This window comes from Hirundo rustica, chromosome 5 (genome assembly GCF_015227805.2).
Source record: "Hirundo rustica isolate bHirRus1 chromosome 5, bHirRus1.pri.v3, whole genome shotgun sequence".
Classification (NCBI taxonomy): Eukaryota; Metazoa; Chordata; class Aves; order Passeriformes; family Hirundinidae; genus Hirundo; species Hirundo rustica.
In genome coordinates, this window is record NC_053454.1 from 35,743,068 (window position 1) to 35,762,412 (window position 19,345).

At 37.7% G+C, this 19,345-nt stretch overlaps 1 protein-coding gene across 1 annotated transcript in view; it reads right to left on the bottom strand.

The window, feature by feature from the left end:
- TACR3 (tachykinin receptor 3) overlaps positions 1-14,031 on the bottom strand; it is a 51,576-nt gene extending 37,545 nt beyond the window's left edge. The window contains exon 1 of the mRNA XM_040064664.2: positions 13,275-14,031. Within this exon, the coding sequence (XP_039920598.1) occupies positions 13,275-13,750 (476 nt within the window). The 5' untranslated portion in view covers positions 13,751-14,031. The remainder of the gene's footprint in view (positions 1-13,274) is intronic.
- Positions 14,032-19,345: the final 5,314 nt, after the last annotated feature.

A 19,345-nucleotide genomic window follows, 5' to 3' on the forward strand; every position in this document is an offset into this window, starting at 1 on the left:
GGAAAAAACAGAAAGTGTTGAAATCGAGGAAGAAGAGAAAAGGGAAGGAATAGGAGAAATAAATGAAATGAGATTCTGAAGATTGAAAAAAAAAAAAATTGTTGCAGGCAATTGAAAACAGTAAAAGTGGATGGGATGAGAAGAAGTGCAGGGAAATGGACCATAGCTGGCCAGTTTATTTCTCATTGAAATCGCAAGATTTCATTCCCCTTCCCGAAAGGAAGGCTTTCAGGAAAAAACAGAAAATGTTGAAATCAGGGAAGAAAAGAAAAGGGAAAGAAGAAGAAAAAACAAATGAAATTAAATTCTGAAGATTAAAAAAAAATGAAAAATGTTGCAAGCAAATGAAAAGAGTAAAAGTGAATGGATTGAAAAGAAGTGCAGGGAAATGGACCAAAGCTGGCCAGTTCAATCCTCATTGAAATCGCAAGATTTCATTCCCTTTCCTGAAAGGAAGGCTTTCCTTTCAGGAAAGGGAATGAAATCTTGGAATCAGAGAACAAAGTCCAACAAACACTGTGGAAAGGAGATATGATCCCAAACAGTGCAATTGAAAAAACCAAGAAAATTTGGAAATGGAGTGATCACAACCAAGTGGATTGAGATGAAATGAGGGGCAGTGAGCAGGACCCAACCTTGCCCAAACTACTCCAATTCAAATCCTGAAATCAAGGAAGAAAAGAAAATAAAGGGGAAGAAGAAGAAACTAACAAAATGAAATTCTGAAGATTAAAAAAAAAAAAAAAAAAGCCCTTGTTGCAACCAATTGAAAAGAGTAAAACTGAATGGGTTGAGAAGAATTGCAGGGAAAGGGACCAAAGCTGGCCAGTTCAAACCTCCTTGAAATTGCAAGATTTCATTCCCTTTCCTGAGAGGAAGATTTCAGGAAAAAAACCAGAAAATGTTGAAATCAGGGATGAAAAGGGCAAGAAGACGAGAAACAAATGAAATGAAATTCTGAAGATAAAATAGGTAAAATGTCACATGCAATTGAAAACAGTAAAAGTGGATGGGATGAGCAGAAGTGCAGGGAAATGGACCAAAGCTGGCCAGTTCAATCCTCATTGAAATCGCAAGATTTCATTCCCTTTCCTGAAAGGAAGGCTTTCCTTTCAGGAAAGGGAATGAAATCTTGGAATCAGAGAACAAAGTCTAACAAACACTGTGGAAAGGAGATATGATCCCAAAGAGTGCAATTGAAAAAACAGGACCCAACCTTGCCCAAACTACTCCAATTTAAATCCTGAAATGAAGGAAGAAAAGAAAATAAAGGGGAAGAAGAAGAAACTAACAAAATGAAATTCTGAAGATTAAAAAAAAAAGAAAAATGTTGCAACTAATTGAAAAGTGTACAGGTGCAATGGTTGAGAAGAATTATAGGAAAATGGACCAAAGCTTGCCCAATTAATCCTTATTGAAATTGCAAGATTTCATTCCCTTTCCGGAAAGGAAGGCTTTCAGGAAAAAACAGAAAGTGTTGAAATCGAGGAGGAAGAGAAAAGGGAAGGAATAGGAGAAATAAATGAAATGAGATTCTGAAGATTGAAAAAAAAAAATTGTTGCAGGCAATTGAAAACAGTAAAAGTGGATGGGATGAGAAGAAGTGCAGGGAAATGGACTAAAGCTGGCCAGTTTATTTCTCATTGAAATCGCAAGATTTCATTCCCTTTCCGGAAAGGAAGGCTTTCAGGAAAAAACAGAAAGTGTTGAAATCAGGGAAGAAAAGAAAAGGGAAAGAAGAAGAAAAAACAAATGAAATTAAATTCTGAAGATTAAAAAAAAATGAAAAATGTTGCAAGCAAATGAAAAGAGTAAAAGTGAACGGATTGAAAAGAAGTGCAGGGAAATGGACCAAAGCTGGCCAGTTCAATCCTCATTGAAATCGCAAGATTTCATTCCCTTTCCTGAAAGGAAGGCTTTCCTTTCAGGAAAGGGAATGAAATCTTGGAATCAGAGAACAAAGTCCAACAAACACTGTGGAAAGGAGATATGATCCCAAACAGTGCAATTGAAAAAACCAAGAAAATTTGGAAATGGAGTGATCACAACCAAGTGGATTGAGATGAAATGAGGGGCAGTGAGCAGGACCCAACCTTGCCCAAACTACTCCAATTCAAATCCTGAAATCAAGGAAGAAAAGAAAATAAAGAGGAAGAAGAAGAAACTAACAAAATGAAATTCTGAAGATTAAAAAAAAAAGAAAAATGTTGCAACTAATTGAAAAGTGTACAGGTGCAATGGTTGAGAAGAATTATAGGAAAATGGACCAAAGCTTGCCCAATTAATCCTTATTGAAATTGCAAGATTTCATTCCCTTTCCGGAAAGGAAGGCTTTCAGGAAAAAAACAGAAAGTGTTGAAATCGAGGAAGAAGAGAAAAGGGAAGGAATAGGAGAAATAAATGAAATGAGATTCTGAAGATTGAAAAAAAAAAAATTGTTGCAGGCAATTGAAAACAGTAAAAGTGGATGGGATGAGAAGAAGTGCAGGGAAATGGACTAAAGCTGGCCAGTTTATTTCTCATTGAAATCGCAAGATTTCATTCCCCTTCCCGAAAGGAAGGCTTTCAGGAAAAAACAGAAAATGTTGAAATCAGGGAAGAAAAGAAAAGGGAAAGAAGAAGAAAAAACAAATGAAATTAAATTCTGAAGATTTAAAAAAAAATGAAAAATGTTGCAAGCAAATGAAAAGAGTAAAAGTGAATGGATTGAAAAGAAGTGCAGGGAAATGGACCAAAGCTGGCCAGTTCAATCCTCATTGAAATCGCAAGATTTCATTCCCTTTCCTGAAAGGAAGGCTTTCCTTTCAGGAAAGGGAATGAAATCTTGGAATCTGAGAACAAAGTCCAACAAACACTGTGGAAAGGAGATATGATCCCAAACAGTGCAATTGAAAAAACCAAGAAAATTTGGAAATGGAGTGATCACAACCAAGTGGATTGAGATGAAATGAGGGGCAGTGAGCAGGACCCAACCTTGCCCAAACTACTCCAATTCAAATCCTGAAATCAAGGAAGAAAAGAAAATAAAGGGGAAGAAGAAGAAACTAACAAAATGAAATTCTGAAGATTAAAAAAAAAAAAAAAAGCCCTTGTTGCAACCAATTGAAAAGAGTAAAACTGAATGGGTTGAGAAGAATTGCAGGGAAAGGGACCAAAGCTGGCCAGTTCAAACCTCCTTGAAATTGCAAGATTTCATTCCCTTTCCTGAGAGGAAGATTTCAGGAAAAAAACAGAAAATGTTGAAATCAGGGAAGAAAAGGGCAAGAAGACGAGAAACAAATGAAATGAAATTCTGAAGATAAAATTGGTAAAATGTCACATGCAATTGAAAACAGTAAAAGTGGATGGGATGAGAAGAAGTGCAGGGAAATGGACCAAAGCTGGCCAGTTCAATCCTCATTGAAATCGCAAGATTTCATTCCCTTTCCTGAAAGGAAGGCTTTCCTTTCAGGAAAGGGAATGAAATCTTGGAATCAGAGAACAAAGTCCAACAAACACTGTGGAAAGGAGATATGATCCCAAAGAGTGCAATTGAAAAAAACAGGACCCAACCTTGCCCAAACTACTCCAATTCAAATCCTGAAATCAAGGAAGAAAAGAAAATAAAGAGGAAGAAGAAGAAACTAACAAAATGAAATTCTGAAGATTAAAAAAAAAGAAAAATGTTGCAACTATTTGAAAACTGTACAGGTGCAATGGTTGAGAAGAATTAGAGGAAAATGGACCAAAGCTTGCCCAATTAATCCTTATTGAAATTGCAAGATTTCATTCCCTTTCCGGAAAGGAAGGCTTTCAGGAAAAAACAGAAAGTGTTGAAATCGAGGAAGAAGAGAAAAGGGAAGGAATAGGAGAAATAAATGAAATGAGATTCTGAAGATTGAAAAAAAAAAAAAAATTGCAGGCAATTGAAAACAGTAAAAGTGGATGGGATGAGAAGAAGTGCAGGGAAATGGACTAAAGCTGGCCAGTTTATTTCTCATTGAAATCGCAAGATTTCATTCCCATTCCCGAAAGGAAGGCTTTCAGGAAAAAACAGAAAATGTTGAAATCAGGGAAGAAAAGAAAAGGGAAAGAAGAAGAAAAAACAAATGAAATTAAATTCTGAAGATTAAAAAAAAATGAAAAATGTTGCAAGCAAATGAAAAGAGTAAAAGTGAATGGATTGAAAAGAAGTGCAGGGAAATGGACCAAAGCTGGCCAGTTCAATCCTCATTGAAATCGCAAGATTTCATTCCCTTTCCTGAAAGGAAGATTTCAGGAAAAAAACAGAAAATGTTGAAATCAGGGATGAAAAGGGCAAGAAGACGAGAAACAAATGAAATGAAATTCTGAAGATAAAATAGGTAAAATGTCACATGCAATTGAAAACAGTAAAAGTGGATGGGATGAGAAGAAGTGCAGGGAAATGGACCAAAGCTGGCCAGTTCAATCCTCATTGAAATCGCAAGATTTCATTCCCTTTCCTGAAAGGAAGGCTTTCCTTTCAGGAAAGGGAATGAAATCTTGGAATCAGAGAACAAAGTCTAAGAAACACCGTGGAAAGGAGATATGATCCCAAAGAGTGCAATTGAAAAAACAGGACCCAACCTTGCCCAAACTACTCCAATTTAAATCCTGAAATGAAGGAAGAAAAGAAAATAAAGAGGAAGAAGAAGAAACTAACAAAATGAAATTCTGAAGATTAAAAAAAAAAAGAAAAATGTTGCAACTATTTGAAAAGTGTACAGGTGCAATGGTTGAGAAGAATTATAGGAAAATGGACCAAAGCTTGCCCAATTAATCCTTATTGAAATTGCAAGATTTCATTCCCTTTCCGGAAAGGAAGGCTTTCAGGAAAAAACAGAAAGTGTTGAAATCGAGGAAGAAGAGAAAAGGGAAGGAATAGGAGAAATAAATGAAATGAGATTCTGAAGATTGAATAAAAAAAATTGTTGCAGGCAATTGAAAACAGTAAAAGTGGATGGGATGAGAAGAAGTGCAGGGAAATGGACTAAAGCTGGCCAGTTTATTTGTCATTGAAATCGCAAGATTTCATTCCCCTTCCCGAAAGGAAGGCTTTCAGGAAAAAACAGAAAATGTTGAAATCAGGGAAGAAAAGAAAAGGGAAAGAAGAAGAAAAAACAAATGAAATTAAATTCTGAAGATTAAAAAAAAAAATGAAAAATGTTGCAAGCAAATGAAAAGAGTAAAAGTGAATGGATTGAAAAGAAGTGCAGGGAAATGGACCAAAGCTGGCCAGTTCAATCCTCATTGAAATTGCAAGATTTCATTCCCTTTCCTGAAAGGAAGGCTTTCCTTTCAGGAAAGGGAATGAAATCTTGGAATCAGAGAACAAAGTCCAACAAACACTGTGGAAAGGAGATATGATCCCAAACAGTGCAATTGAAAAAACCAAGAACATTTGGAAATGGAGGTGATCACAACCAAGTGGATTTGAGATGAAATGAGGGGCAGTGAGCAGGACCCAACCTTGCCCAAACTACTCCAATTCAAATCCTGAAATCAAGGAAGGAAAGAAAATAAAGAGGAAGAAGAAGAAACTAACAAAATGAAATTCTGAAGATTAAAAAAAAAAGAAAAATATTGCAAGCAATTGAAAAGAGTAAAAGTGAATGGATTGAAAAGAAGTGCAGGGAAATGGACCAAAGCTGGCCAGTTCAATCCTCATTGAAATTGCAAGATTTCATTCCCTTTCCTGAAAGGAAGGCTTTCCTTTCAGGAAAGGGAATGAAATCTTGGAATCAGACAACAAAGTCCAACAAACACTGTGGAAAGGAGATATGATCCCAAAGAGTGCAATTGAAAAAACCAAGAAAATTTGGAAATGGACTGATCACAACCAAGTGGATTGAGATGAAATGAGGGGCAGTGAGCAGGACCCAACCTTGCCCAAACTACTCCAATTCAAATCCTGAAATGAAGGAAGAAAAGAAAATAAAGGGGAAGAAGAAGAAACTAACAAAATGAAATTCTGAAGATTAAAAAAAAAGAAAAATGTTGCAATTAATTGAAAAGTGTACAGGTGCAATGGTTGAGAAGAATTATAGGAAAATGGACCAAAGCTTGCCCAATTAATCCTTATTGAAATTGCAAGATTTCATTCCCTTTCCGAAAAGGAAGGCTTTCAGGAAAAAACAGAAAGTGTTGAAATCGAGGAAGAAGAGAAAAGGGAAAGAAGAAGAAAAAACAAATGAAATTAAATTCTGAAGATTAAAAAAAAATGAAAAATGTTGCAAGCAAATGAAAAGAGTAAAAGTGAATGGATTGAAAAGAAGTGCAGGGAAATGGACCAAAGCTGGCCAGTTCAATCCTCATTGAAATCGCAAGATTTCATTCCCTTTCCTGAAAGGAAGGCTTTCCTTTCAGGAAAGGGAATGAAATCTTGGAATCAGACAACAAAGTCCAACAAACACTGTGGAAAGGAGATATGATCCCAAAGAGTGCAATTGAAAAAACCAAGAAAATTTGGAAATGGAGTGATCACAACCAAGTGGATTGAGATGAAATGAGGGGCAGTGAGCAGGACCCAACCTTGCCCAAACTACTCCAATTCAAATCCTGAAATGAAGGAAGAAAAGAAAATAAAGGGGAAGAAGAAGAAACTAACAAAATGAAATTCTGAAGATTAAAAAAAAAAAAAAAGCCCTTGTTGCAACCAATTGAAAAGAGTAAAACTGAATGGGTTGAGAAGAATTGCAGGGAAAGGGACCAAAGCTGGCCAGTTCAAACCTCCTTGAAATTGCAAGATTTCATTCCCTTTCCTGAGAGGAAGATTTCAGGAAAAAAACAGAAAATGTTGAAATCAGGGAAGAAAAGGGCAAGAAGACGAGAAACAAATGAAATGAAATTCTGAAGATAAAATTGGTAAAATGTCACATGCAATTGAAAACAGTAAAAGTGGATGGGATGAGAAGAAGTGCAGGGAAATGGACCAAAGCTGGCCAGTTCAATCCTCATTGAAATCGCAAGATTTCATTCCCTTTCCTGAAAGGAAGGCTTTCCTTTCAGGAAAGGGAATGAAATCTTGGAATCAGAGAACAAAGTCTAACAAACACTGTGGAAAGGAGATATGATCCCAAAGAGTGCAATTGAAAAAACAGGACCCAACCTTGCCCAAACTACTCCAATTCAAATCCTGAAATCAAGGAAGAAAAGAAAATAAAGAGGAAGAAGAAGAAACTAACAAAATGAAATTCTGAAGATTAAAAAAAAAAGAAAATTGTTGCAACTAATTGAAAAGTGTACAGGTGCAATGGTTGAGAAGAATTATAGGAAAATGGACCAAAGCTTGCCCAATTAATCCTTATTGAAATTGCAAGATTTCATTCCCTTTCCGGAAAGGAAGGCTTTCAGGAAAAAACAGAAAGTGTTGAAATCGAGGAAGAAGAGAAAAGGGAAGGAATAGGAGAAATAAATGAAATGAGATTCTGAAGATTGAAAAAAAAAAATTGTTGCAGGCAATTGAAAACAGTAAAAGTGGATGGGATGAGAAGAAGTGCAGGGAAATGGACTAAAGCTGGCCAGTTTATTTCTCATTGAAATCGCAAGATTTCATTCCCCTTCCCGAAAGGAAGGCTTTCAGGAAAAAACAGAAAATGTTGAAATCAGGGAAGAAAAGAAAAGGGAAAGAAGAAGAAAAAACAAATGAAATTAAATTCTGAAGATTAAAAAAAAATGAAAAATGTTGCAAGCAAATGAAAAGAGTAAAAGTGAATGGATTGAAAAGAAGTGCAGGGAAATGGACCAAAGCTGGCCAGTTCAATCCTCATTGAAATTGCAAGATTTCATTCCCTTTCCTGAAAGGAAGGCTTTCCTTTCAGGAAAGGGAATGAAATCTTGGAATCAGAGAACAAAGTCCAACAAACACTGTGGAAAGGAGATATGATCCCGAAGAGTGCAATTGAAAAAAACCAAGAAAATTTGGAAATGGAGTGATCACAACCAAGTGGATTGAGATGAAATGAGGGGCAGTGAGCAGGACCCAACCTTGCCCAAACTACTCCAATTCAAATCCTGAAATCAAGGAAGAAAAGAAAATAAAGGGGAAGAAGAAGAAACTAACAAAATGAAATTCTGAAGATTAAAAAAAAAAAAAAAAAAGCCCTTGTTGCAACCAATTGAAAAGAGTAAAACTGAATGGGTTGAGAAGAATTGCAGGGAAAGGGACCAAAGCTGGCCAGTTCAAACCTCCTTGAAATTGCAAGATTTCATTCCCTTTCCTGAGAGGAAGATTTCGGGAAAAAAACAGAAAATGTTGAAATCAGGGAAGAAAAGGGCAAGAAGACGAGAAACAAATGAAATGAAATTCTGAAGATAAAATAGGTAAAATGTCACATGCAATTGAAAACAGTAAAAGTGGATGGGATGAGAAGAAGTGCAGGGAAATGGACCAAAGCTGGCCAGTTCAATCCTCATTGAAATCGCAAGATTTCATTCCCTTTCCTGAAAGGAAGGCTTTCCTTTCAGGAAAGGGAATGAAATCTTGGAATCAGAGAACAAAGTCTAACAAACACTGTGGAAAGGAGATATGATCCCAAAGAGTGCAATTGAAAAAACAGGACCCAACCTTGCCCAAACTACTCCAATTTAAATCCTGAAATCAAGGAAGAAAAGAAAATAAAGAGGAAGAAGAAGAAACTAACAAAATGAAATTCTGAAGATTAAAAAAAAAAGAAAAATGTTGCAACTATTTGAAAAGTGTACAGGTGCAATGGTTGAGAAGAATTATAGGAAAATGGACCAAAGCTTGCCCAATTAATCCTTATTGAAATTGCAGGATTTCATTCCCTTTCCGGAAAGGAAGGCTTTCAAGAAAAAACAAAAAATGGTGAAATCAAGGAAGAAGAGAAAAGGGAAAGATGAGGAGAAATAAATGAAATTAAATTCTGAAGATTATAAAAAAGAAAAATGTTGCAATCAATTGAAAAGTGTAAAATGCAATGGTTGAGAAGAAGTGCAGGGAAATGGACCAAATCTTGCCCAATTAATCCTTAATGAAATTGTAAGATTTCATTCCCTTTCCTGAAAGGAAGGCTTTCAGGAAAAAACAGAAAGTGTTGAAATCGAGGAAGAAGAGAAAAGGGAAAGAATAGGAGAAATAAATGAAATGAGATTCTGAAGAATGAAAAAAAGAAAAAAAATTGTTGCAGGCAATTGAAAACAGTAAAAGTGGATGGGATGAGAAGAAGTGCAGGGAAATGGACCATAGCTGGCCAATTCAATCCTCATTGAAATCGCAAGATTTCATTCCCTTTCCTGAAAGGAAGGCTTTCCTTTCAGGAAAGGGAATGAAATCTTGGAATCAGAGAACAAAGTCCAACAAACACTGTGGAAAGGAGATATGATCCCAAAGAGTGCAATTGAAAAAACAGGACCCAACCTTGCCCAAACTACTCCAATTCAAATCCTGAAATCAAGGAAGAAAAGAAAATAAAGGGGAAGAAGAAGAAACTAACAAAATGAAATTCTGAAGATTAAAAAAAAAAAAATGTTGCAACTAATTGAAAAGTGTACAAGTGCAATGGTTGAGAAGAATTGCATGGAAATGGACCAAAGCTTGCCCAATTAATCCTTACTGAAATCCGGGAAGGAAAGAAAAGGAAAAAATGAGAAGAAAGAAATTAAATGAAATTCTGAAGATAAAAAAACAATAATTGTTGCATGCAATTGAAAACAGTAAAAGTGAATGGGATGAGAAGAAGTGCAGGGAAATTGGCTGAAGGTTGTCTGATTAGTCCTCATTTAAATTTTGGAATCAGAGAACAAAATCTAACAAACATTGTGGAATGGAGATATGATCCACAACATTGCAATTGATAAATCCAGATAAATTTGGAAATAGAATGATCACAAACAAATGGACTGAGATGGAATCAGCTGTGCACAATTAAGTGCTGGTGTACTTGAACTGCCTTCTTTGCATGCCAGGATCTCATAGGTAAGGACTTTATGGCTGGGTGGCCTTCATTCTCCGTGCTTTGTTGTCCTTAGCATGTCCATGAATTGTGCTGTCGCCACACACTTTATTGTCATGATCACAGATGAAATTTTGGGTGATGGTGTGTCCTTTAGGATCACGGGCTTCTCTGTGACAAGGGCATATTTGCTTCAGAATTATCTCCTATTCTGTTTATATTGGACTATTTACCAGTTATCCCTGTAACGTAGCTAAAGGAATTGTTGCACTGAAAGCAGTGTAACTGTGGAGCTGTGTAGCTCGAGCTACAGAAGAGTGGAGGAATGAATGGCAATGAAGCAGCACAGTGAACATCTGTGCTGTTTCTTGTGCCTGAAGCAACTCTGTTTGAGCTGCCTGTGGCATTTCTGCAGTAGACCGCAAACAGCCTATTGGAAAAGGCGGCGAAGGCAGGCAGGGAAAAAAAGCCAAAACAACAAAAACACCCAAAAAGGGATGGTCAGATGTGTGCATAAACAGACATAAATTTGAGTCTGTGTTCAATGACCAGGATATCCAGTCTCAGATACTTTCATCCTCAGCTCCAGAAGCAGCTCACCCCCATTGCAGGAAGTGTCTAATCCACAAAACTCTGTGTCAGTCCAGTAATCTCACATTTCACACAACCTTGAATGCCCGACAAGATCAGATGTGAAAGGAAACATGTACTGCCTGTCACCTCTGCTCAGTGATGTCCAGGTTCACAGTCACACATTTATGCTCTATGAAGATTTGGATGCTCTAAAGCAACCAGTGGAGCCTATCACAACATACTTTTTAGTGAGTCACAACCCATGACATTTAGTATTTTAGGATGGTCACAATTTCTAAAGGAAAATCATCTGATCTCATAATTTCAGTTCCCTCAGCAGTTTTATCCTAATTTTGGTTTTTGTTGTTTTTGTAGGTTTGTTTTTTGTTGTTTTGTTTTGTTTTGTTGTTGTTATTATTATTATTTAAAGAATGTGTCAGAATAGGTTTAGTGAGATAAAATGGCTGAACTTTTACAAAGGCAAATGGGAACCAAAGTTTTAAAATACTTCCACCAGCAGATCTTTGCCCTGGAATAGGGCAGTCTGTACACCCAAGGACGTTCTTTGGGATCTATTTTGACTCTTAGGATTCCTCAGCTTGGCAGAATTGTTTTGTAGAGGTTGCCAGGGAATGTTTAAAGGCACTGGATGCATCAGATATGCTATGGTATAAAAGGAAAAGGAACAGCAGTGAGAACAGGGAAGGAGGAATAAACTGTTCTTCCATTTATTTTACATAATTCTGTGTGGTACTACAGAGAGCTCACCTAAACACAGCTATGGCATTGTTCTTGTTGGGAAGATTTTAATTTGCCTTTAGAAGCAGGTGAACTTGGAGGATGTGATGGGGTGCAAATTGTGATTTCTTCAGGGGATTTTCAGACAAGAACTAGATCAGACTGAATAGCAGTAGTTATTTACTCACTTCTGAGCACCAACATTTTGCATTGCTAAACCAAGATATATACGTTTCCAATATATGTATCTGTCCTTTGTACTTCAGTCAGTGCGGAGCAGAGCTGTTTTCTCTCACTCTGGAAATGCAGTTTGGATTCCTAAGGAATTGTATTCACTTTTGTTTCCAGTTTCCTAGCATAAATTTAGGAATTGCCAAAGTAGTAAGTACTACATCTCTGTGCTTAATTTTGTCAGGAAAAAGTGAAATAAAACATTACTCAGAGCATCCAAGTAACTGCTTAACTAATAATTTGATGAGCTGCAGCAGTAACTATTAAATATGCAGCTCTATTAAATACTTCAACTAAAGCCCCTTTATGTTTCTGAAAACCTCAAGCTAGATGAGAATCTTAAGCAAAACTCAAAAAGACAAAATGAAAAAAATCTTTGCCTGGTCAAAGGTAGTAGCACTGGTGTTACACTATCTTCTCAATTTTTAATGGGGGTTAACAACTGAGAAGATCCATCACTGGCAGGAGGAAAATGTAATGATTTTCTCATGTCTTCTCCCATCCTCAGAGCAGAAAAGTACAAGAGTTGCCAAGAATCTCATTTGCTCTTTCATTTCTAGCTTTACAGAACAGAAATGCATCTAGCTGAGAATGCACCCAAAATTTGCAACTGGTAGGGCAAACAGAAAAGTATTATTATGAACTTGTTCACAAGCACAAAAGGCACAACAATATTAACCTATCTTTGTACCTGGAAATGAGAAGTAACAATTCAGAAGGTGGATTGAACCTTATAAAATCTTAACTACCATCACTGGGAAATACTGCAGTTCTGACAAGCCAATTCAGCAAAGATATATAGTGGGGTTTGAGTATATAGAAAATAGTTTAGTGAGCAATTTCAGTGCATTGCTAAAAGGCATAAAAGATCTGAAATACAAATCAGTCTGTTCTGCTTAAAAAAAAAAAAAAACAAACAAAAAAAAAACCAACAACAACAAACCGAAAGTTATACTCTCCAGCACAGCAAACATAAAAACAACAATAAAGAAAGAAACATTTTCCAGGGGAGACTCACAGCACTCTCTGAGAAACAGAGTCCATCTGTGTAGGAAATCCAGCAATTACATCTCCTCTTTGCTGTATGGACACTGGAGCTGTCCTATTCCTTTATTGTCAGGAGTACAAAGTTAAAGTTTTTCCTGATCTTTTTTTCCTTTGACAGTCACAAAGCTTTATTTTGGTTCAAGAAATCAGAAAAAACCTGAGCACTTTGAAACTATGTTCTTACTAGACCTCCAAATATGCACAGCTGGCAATGTAAGTAGCCTCATTAATTAAAATCAGCAGGAACAAAGCATCTCAGAGCTGACTGTGAGAAAAGCTTTTAAAAACAGGGTCTGAAGTGATTTCTGAAGAGGAGGAAAATGCCTTTGCCATCTGCAGAAATACAGAGAAGAGGGAAATTTGAAATTCTCTCCCTTTACACACAATCTCTACAACTCCTTATCAGTATGTATTAGATGACTGGCTGAGAGACAGCCTGTTTTCACAGTGGGAGGCAAATCCCTGAGCTGCTGTTACAGAATAAGTATTGAGAGATGGAGCACAGAAAGCAGCTGAAATCAAACAGAGAGAGGAAATGTTTGTTATAAAAGAAAGTAGAAGAATAAAAACAATGGAAAACTGTAGGAGAAAGACCAAAGACCAGGAGAAAAAGTGTGTTTAGGGAGAGATCCTAAAGAAGTGCAGAGGAGCACAATGAATGAACTATTGAGGTCTTTGCCTCTTCGTCACTATGATTGTTATCTATGTATTTATATTTTGGCAGAGAATTTGATCTCAATCTCTCGCCCCTAAACTTTTCTCTTTTCTCACCTGTCCACAGCAATCGCTGTCATGGAGTAGATGCTGGCGAAGACAGCTGTGATTGGGAAGAAGTTGTGGAAGCGGCAGTAAGCCTCTCCAAAGTACCACTCACTGTGCAGCGCATAGATGAAGTTGATGAGAGTATTGAAAGCAGCCATGGAGGCATCCGAGAAGGCCAGATTCACCAGGAAGTAATTTGTCACAGTCCTCATGCGCTTGTGAGCCAGGATAATCCAGATGACAATAAGATTTCCAAAAACGGCCACTGCCACCACACCTCCATAAGCCAGAGACCACAGGGCAATGCGCCAAGAAGGTTGTACGAACTGATTGGAGAAGTTGCCCGCTGAGGAGGCTACAGGCACAGAAGCATTTGCAGCTGGTGCTTCCAGAGCCTGTCCCCAGGAATTGCCAGCTTCAGCAAGGCTCACATTCCACCTGCTGCTCATGCTCATGTTCCACTTGGCTGTGGGGACTGAAGTCATCTTGGGTGTTTCTTTCCTCTCTTCCAGGAATGATGTACCTCTCCCACCTCCCTCTCCCAACCCTGCAAAATCCCCACCAACAGATAGGAAGAAAAGGGGAATTAAGGTAGCACAGCTAGCACAGCAGTTAATGGGAAGAGGGGCTCTGTCAGAAAAAATCTTTGGCTATGCTGTTCAAAGTGTTAGAAATGCTCTAACAGACATTTCAGGAGAGGTACTTCGGAGTAGAACAGCATCCTGTTTCTCCTCTGTACAGCCTCTTGCTTTTGATTTTGCTCAAGAAAGGGACTGGGAGCCAAGGCACATTTTATAGGCTTGTGAGTTCCCAGCGTCACGAAGGGAGTGGAGCAATAAGCTCCATCAGCTGGTAAGATAACACCTCTTTTCCTCTGCTCTCCCTCCCCCTGTATTTCATTCGTTGCCAGCAGCAGGCACTTTCAGGTTCAGGAGCTGTGGAAAACATCACAGGAAAAATGAATTCTCATCTCATTTATGTTGAGAGATTTATTTTGTATTGTCTTTCTTTAAGTTTCATTATTGTGCTTCCTTTTTAAAATTGTCTTTTTGCCCTGTGTTTGCAGGGCTAATCAGCTGGCTTAGTTGAAATTCCCAGGACTGAGGCTGCCTTTTTTTTTTAAAGCTCATTCCGGATGAATTTATTCCAGAGCAATACAAAGCTGCTTTTTTGCTGCTCTCTTTTCATTTAGTAGACACTTTCCTTTAAACCATTTTGTTACCTACAGCTTTAGAATAGTGACTCTTTCAGACAAACAAACACATTCTACTGCTCTCTAATTTCACTTTTCATTCTTTAATATGTAATTGATATCAAGAAACATTTATAAAGCCATTTGCATGTTCAGCAGTTACTGATTTTTATTGAAACAGTATGCAACCCTAAACATAGGTGTCCCTAGTTATGGATAAAATATTGGGGGGTTGTTTTCTTTGTGTCTTTGAAAAGAAATATTTTAGCTCTTTTTCCTGAGTTGCATTTATTCACACTTAGTACTGTTATTATTTTGAGCAACAAGTATTTTAATATGCAATGATTTCTATAATGGTAGAAAAGCGTAAATGGGGAAATGTAACACCCGATGTTTTCACATCCAAAATCAGTTTTCTTGTTAATATGTTAACAACAGTTGGCATTAGGAATGCATGTTTTATGCAAGGATTGATTGCAAGGGACTTCAGCTAACAAACCTTTGTTATTCAATGGGCTGTAGTCTTAAGGGAGAAAATGTGTTTTAATGCCAATCTTTCATGTTTCAACAATTTAGAGCCGCTGCATGTCATCAGCAGAGGTTTCAATTGTATCACAGCAGTGGGAGCCATTCAATGTCTGTATCAGCAATGACACATTCAGTACTTTTTAAACAAAAGCTTCAAACAAAATCAAATATTCCTGCGTACCACTTCTTCCCTGATGTATTTACCCAGTGGAAGCAGTGCCTGCACTTTAATTGTTAGGTTTTCACTGCAGTTTTAATTCAAATTACTAATTGTGGCTGTTTCTAGATGAGTTTTTACCAACTTACCCCATCCTGAGCAGCTGCCCATGTCAGGCTTAGAAACTTTGCTGAAAACCACATAAGCTCTGCTGTAAATCACCTGGTGCTACAACACATCTAGAACCCACCCATGCACTGCAGATGCTTGTAACAAGAAAGTCATTTGACTTAATCCCACAGCTCAGTTTTGAATTTTAAATCCTCTACCTGCCTCTTCTTTCTTCCTCTCCCTGGGAGGTGAGCCTGAAGAAAGGCACAGTAGACAATCTCTGTGGGTCTGAGAGATGAAAAAATTCAAATAGTGGTTCCAAAGAGTGAGAAACAATGGACAGACTAGTTATAGCAGAGTTAGATACTCAACTCTTGATTCCAGCAGCTTTGCTCAAGATTTTCATGTGGCTGTAAGCCAGAGAATGAGAACCCAGCCCTGTCCCCTATACCTTTCCACCTTTATGCCCAAACTAGGAACACCAGACTTCATCCTTTTTCTAAGCTAATGTGTTTTTCACATTCGCACACCAGTTGCACAAGTGTACCACATGCTTCTGTTGCTTCCATCCAGCTCTCCCAGCCTCAGCTCTATTATTCTATTTCTTTCATTTCAGCAGAGACACAGATACCTTATTTCTAGCACACAGTACTGGCAAGTATGCCAGTAGAGTGCAAACAAGAGCAAAGTCCTGTAGAGCACTGTAGTAACTTCCCCTGTATAGGAACATAAAGGATTTGTTTTTGAACCACTTGCAATAGTTCATGGACTCACTTTCTGGTCACATGTGTCAATTCTGCCTCAGGTCTTCCTGAAAAATGTGCAATATCAAGTAGTGTTGCAAACTAGGGGCTGGATTTTGAGTTTGAAAGCAGAAGTCTAATTTCTTGTTCTGGAATGAAGCTTGTTCTAGCTTGGTCATGAAAAATTGCTTGCCATTGCATGCCAGGTGTTCAGGAGAGACAATTCCCATGTGTCTTTCTCTAATCACCTACACTGTCCCCAAAGGAATGTGTTCTCAATGCATTCCTAGTCACAGTGTGAGAAGACAGTACCAGGCAAAATCTCCTTATTCTAGCAGTAGAGGTAAATTGAGTCCTTGAGACTTACTTTAAATACAAAACAGGAAGCTTTTTCGAGTCTCTGTGTGTGAAACGTCAGCCAGGCCACCAACACAGGTGTGTCAGCTTTGCAGAGTAGAAATCGAAGTGCCATTGATTCTGTCTTCTTCTTCAGAGGTGTTCTGAGGAAATAAGCCATGCCTCTAAGGAAATTTCTATACACTCTGGTCTTCCCCAACCTCTTTCCCCCATACATGAGAAGAAAAACTGTGGGGTACCATTAGCATAAAAGGGCAACCTAGATTTTTTGTTAGTTATTTGCTCAGTAAGGTGGATGTTATCAGCCAGCAGCATGATGAAACTGGCAGAAGAGGTGGCTGAGTATCTGGAGTTGTTTTGTTTTGAAAAGTGGAAAACTGAACAGCACAGGACAGATGTTAGGAGCTGGATCAGTCTCCCATGGGGAATTTTTATGGCTCTTTTTGGAGATGTCTGTAAAAATTTGCTAGAACATATTCTCTGTGTTCTGGCTTTTATTCTTACTGAAACCACAGAGAAGTAGTTTGGTACAACCAGCTGAAGCAAAACCAGATTCTCCTACATCCAAAGGGCTACAGCAAAAAAAAAAAAAAAAAAAAAAAGGTCATCTGCCTTGCTAACATTTTACTTAACTAAATAAGAAAAGATGTTAGGCAGCCAGTCATTAATTGGATCTTATCTATAGATGAAGTTCACATATATAGTGATGTCAGCTGCTCTTCTCCATCAAAATTTGTATTGATTACACATGTGCTGATTGACGTTTAGTCAGCTGAAGGCTATCAGCATTAAGTTTCTCAAAAAAGTTCCACAGCAATTTCAGTGAAAACATTTGTAACAATAACTTCAGAGCAGCATAATATGCCTGACTAGGATGCACCTTATGCAAAGGAGGAATACAAAAGGCAAGGATCTGTGGTTTTTCTCAGTCTCTCATAGACAATAGGGGGTAACTGTGTTTTCTTCCAGAACTGTTACAGATACGTGATTTCTTATGTTGACTTTTGGCCATTCCAGCTTATGCATATTTGCAGTGGGAATGTTTAATTTTCTGCTCTGTGAGGCTACTCAGTTGTACAGTGACTTTCTTCTGGTCATCTGCTATCTGCTGTTTCCTGATGGTCAGTTGCTCCTTTGCTTTTCCACTGACTGCTACTTTGTGTTTCTGTAAAAGCAAGTTGTACTTTTAAACTGTGGTTAAATTTGTCACTATTAGCAGCTTCCCATTCCCAGCTTCACAGAAACACTAGGAAATCTAAAAGAAACATCCTAAGTGTTAACAGAAGATAGCTGTGATTGTCTCTACTTCTTCCTTTGTGTTATATAGTTTGAAGCTATTTTTTCACAGTTCCAGTTTAGCTGGCTTCAACATAGCCAGAGTGGAAGCTAAGCTCCTGACTCAGCATCTTGACTAGAAGGCAGATTTAGAAGTTATCCTTTTCTTAGCTGTTTATGAGATTATAATTTAATTTTGTACAGGTCTTCTGATGTACTTGAAGTTTTTGTTGGAAATTGTTCTTCCATTATATTTTTCTGGGTGCTATGGGAATGAGAGATAGACAATATCATCATTATTGCACAAGTAGGGATTTATGGTAAAATACCAGCCTGCATGGTATCTCTATTTAGCATAAGTGATAACTGCATCATTAAGATCTTTCATAAGGCCTGTCCTCTCTTCTTTCTTTTGTATATAGAACAGAGGGTATTGTGAAGTTTGCTTTTGGTTTTGGATTTGCTTGCTTGGTTAGGCTTAGCCTAATAACCTCTTTCCCAGTCTCCATCCTCCGGAGCCCAGCTGGAAGAAATGATCCTTCATCCAGAGCTTTTTTTATTCTTCAGCTTTGATAGCTCCTGTTCATCAGTCAGTCATGAAAAGGTTTTGCTAGGGCAGCAGAATTTATGCAATTTAAGGATGCTCAGTACTGTCCTATTTATCATGGCTGTGTGTTTGCATTGTGCAGCTGTCATGACAGTGCCAAACCACCTAGATTCTGAACAGTTAACTTTTATTTGTGTAGTTTAAAAACATGGCTAGAAAACTCAGTTTGCATTTGGTTTCTGATAATTTTCTATGTATGCAAAAGTCTTATTCCTATCACCAACTGCCAATTCCTCAGTAGGATATTTAGCCTTTAAAAGCTTGTAAGTAAGTATGTTGCAGCAAACGGGAAAGACCAAAACCAGAAATATAGCGTGGCTTTTAATCATGGCTAGAGGGAGCCAAAGGGTGAGGAAAATCAGAGCTAAGGAACTGATTAGAGACAAGTTTTCTTCTGGAATATGGTGCTGAGATGCAACTTCGCTGGAACAATTTTTAGAATAAAGTAAACCTCAATATGTCTAGAGATGAATTATGAGAAACAAACAGTAAATGGAAATGAAAACTTTTGAATTTCAGATAATACAAATTATTTTGTATGATAACTTTTTTCTTACTCAGTGAAAGATTTCTTCAGCCACTGAGAGTTTGATCTTCTGATCCTCCTGAAAAGCTAAATTTTATGTGTTTTCCACCGCCATCACCTCTGTTCTTTAGCTGCTACACGTGGGACATGACTGACTGCGCTAAATTGCTGGCATGGTGATGTGCATGTGCCAAAATGTAATTTGTAGGGCACAGTCGTTCTGTGAAAAATAATTCTTATTCATTTGCTTTCCTGGTCAGCTAGGGCTTTGAGAGGAAAATACATTATACAAAGTGTGGTGCTAGCAATTTTTTGGAAGAAATGAAGTGGATTGATTCAAGTAGTTATTCTACCTGACAGCAGCATATCTGGAGAGGAGGTAAAGGCAAAGTGAAATGGACCATGGTATAATAAACATTTTCTTGGGTTATTGTGATTAGTCATCTTTCCTGCTGTTATTGTTTTCCTCTACATTCTACAGTCCTTGACACAAATTAGTGGGGAACATTTCCTGATACTTTTTTCCCCTAGCTGCTGTACATTCTCTATTTTCTCTAGTGGGAGACAATTTATTTGCAGTTGTA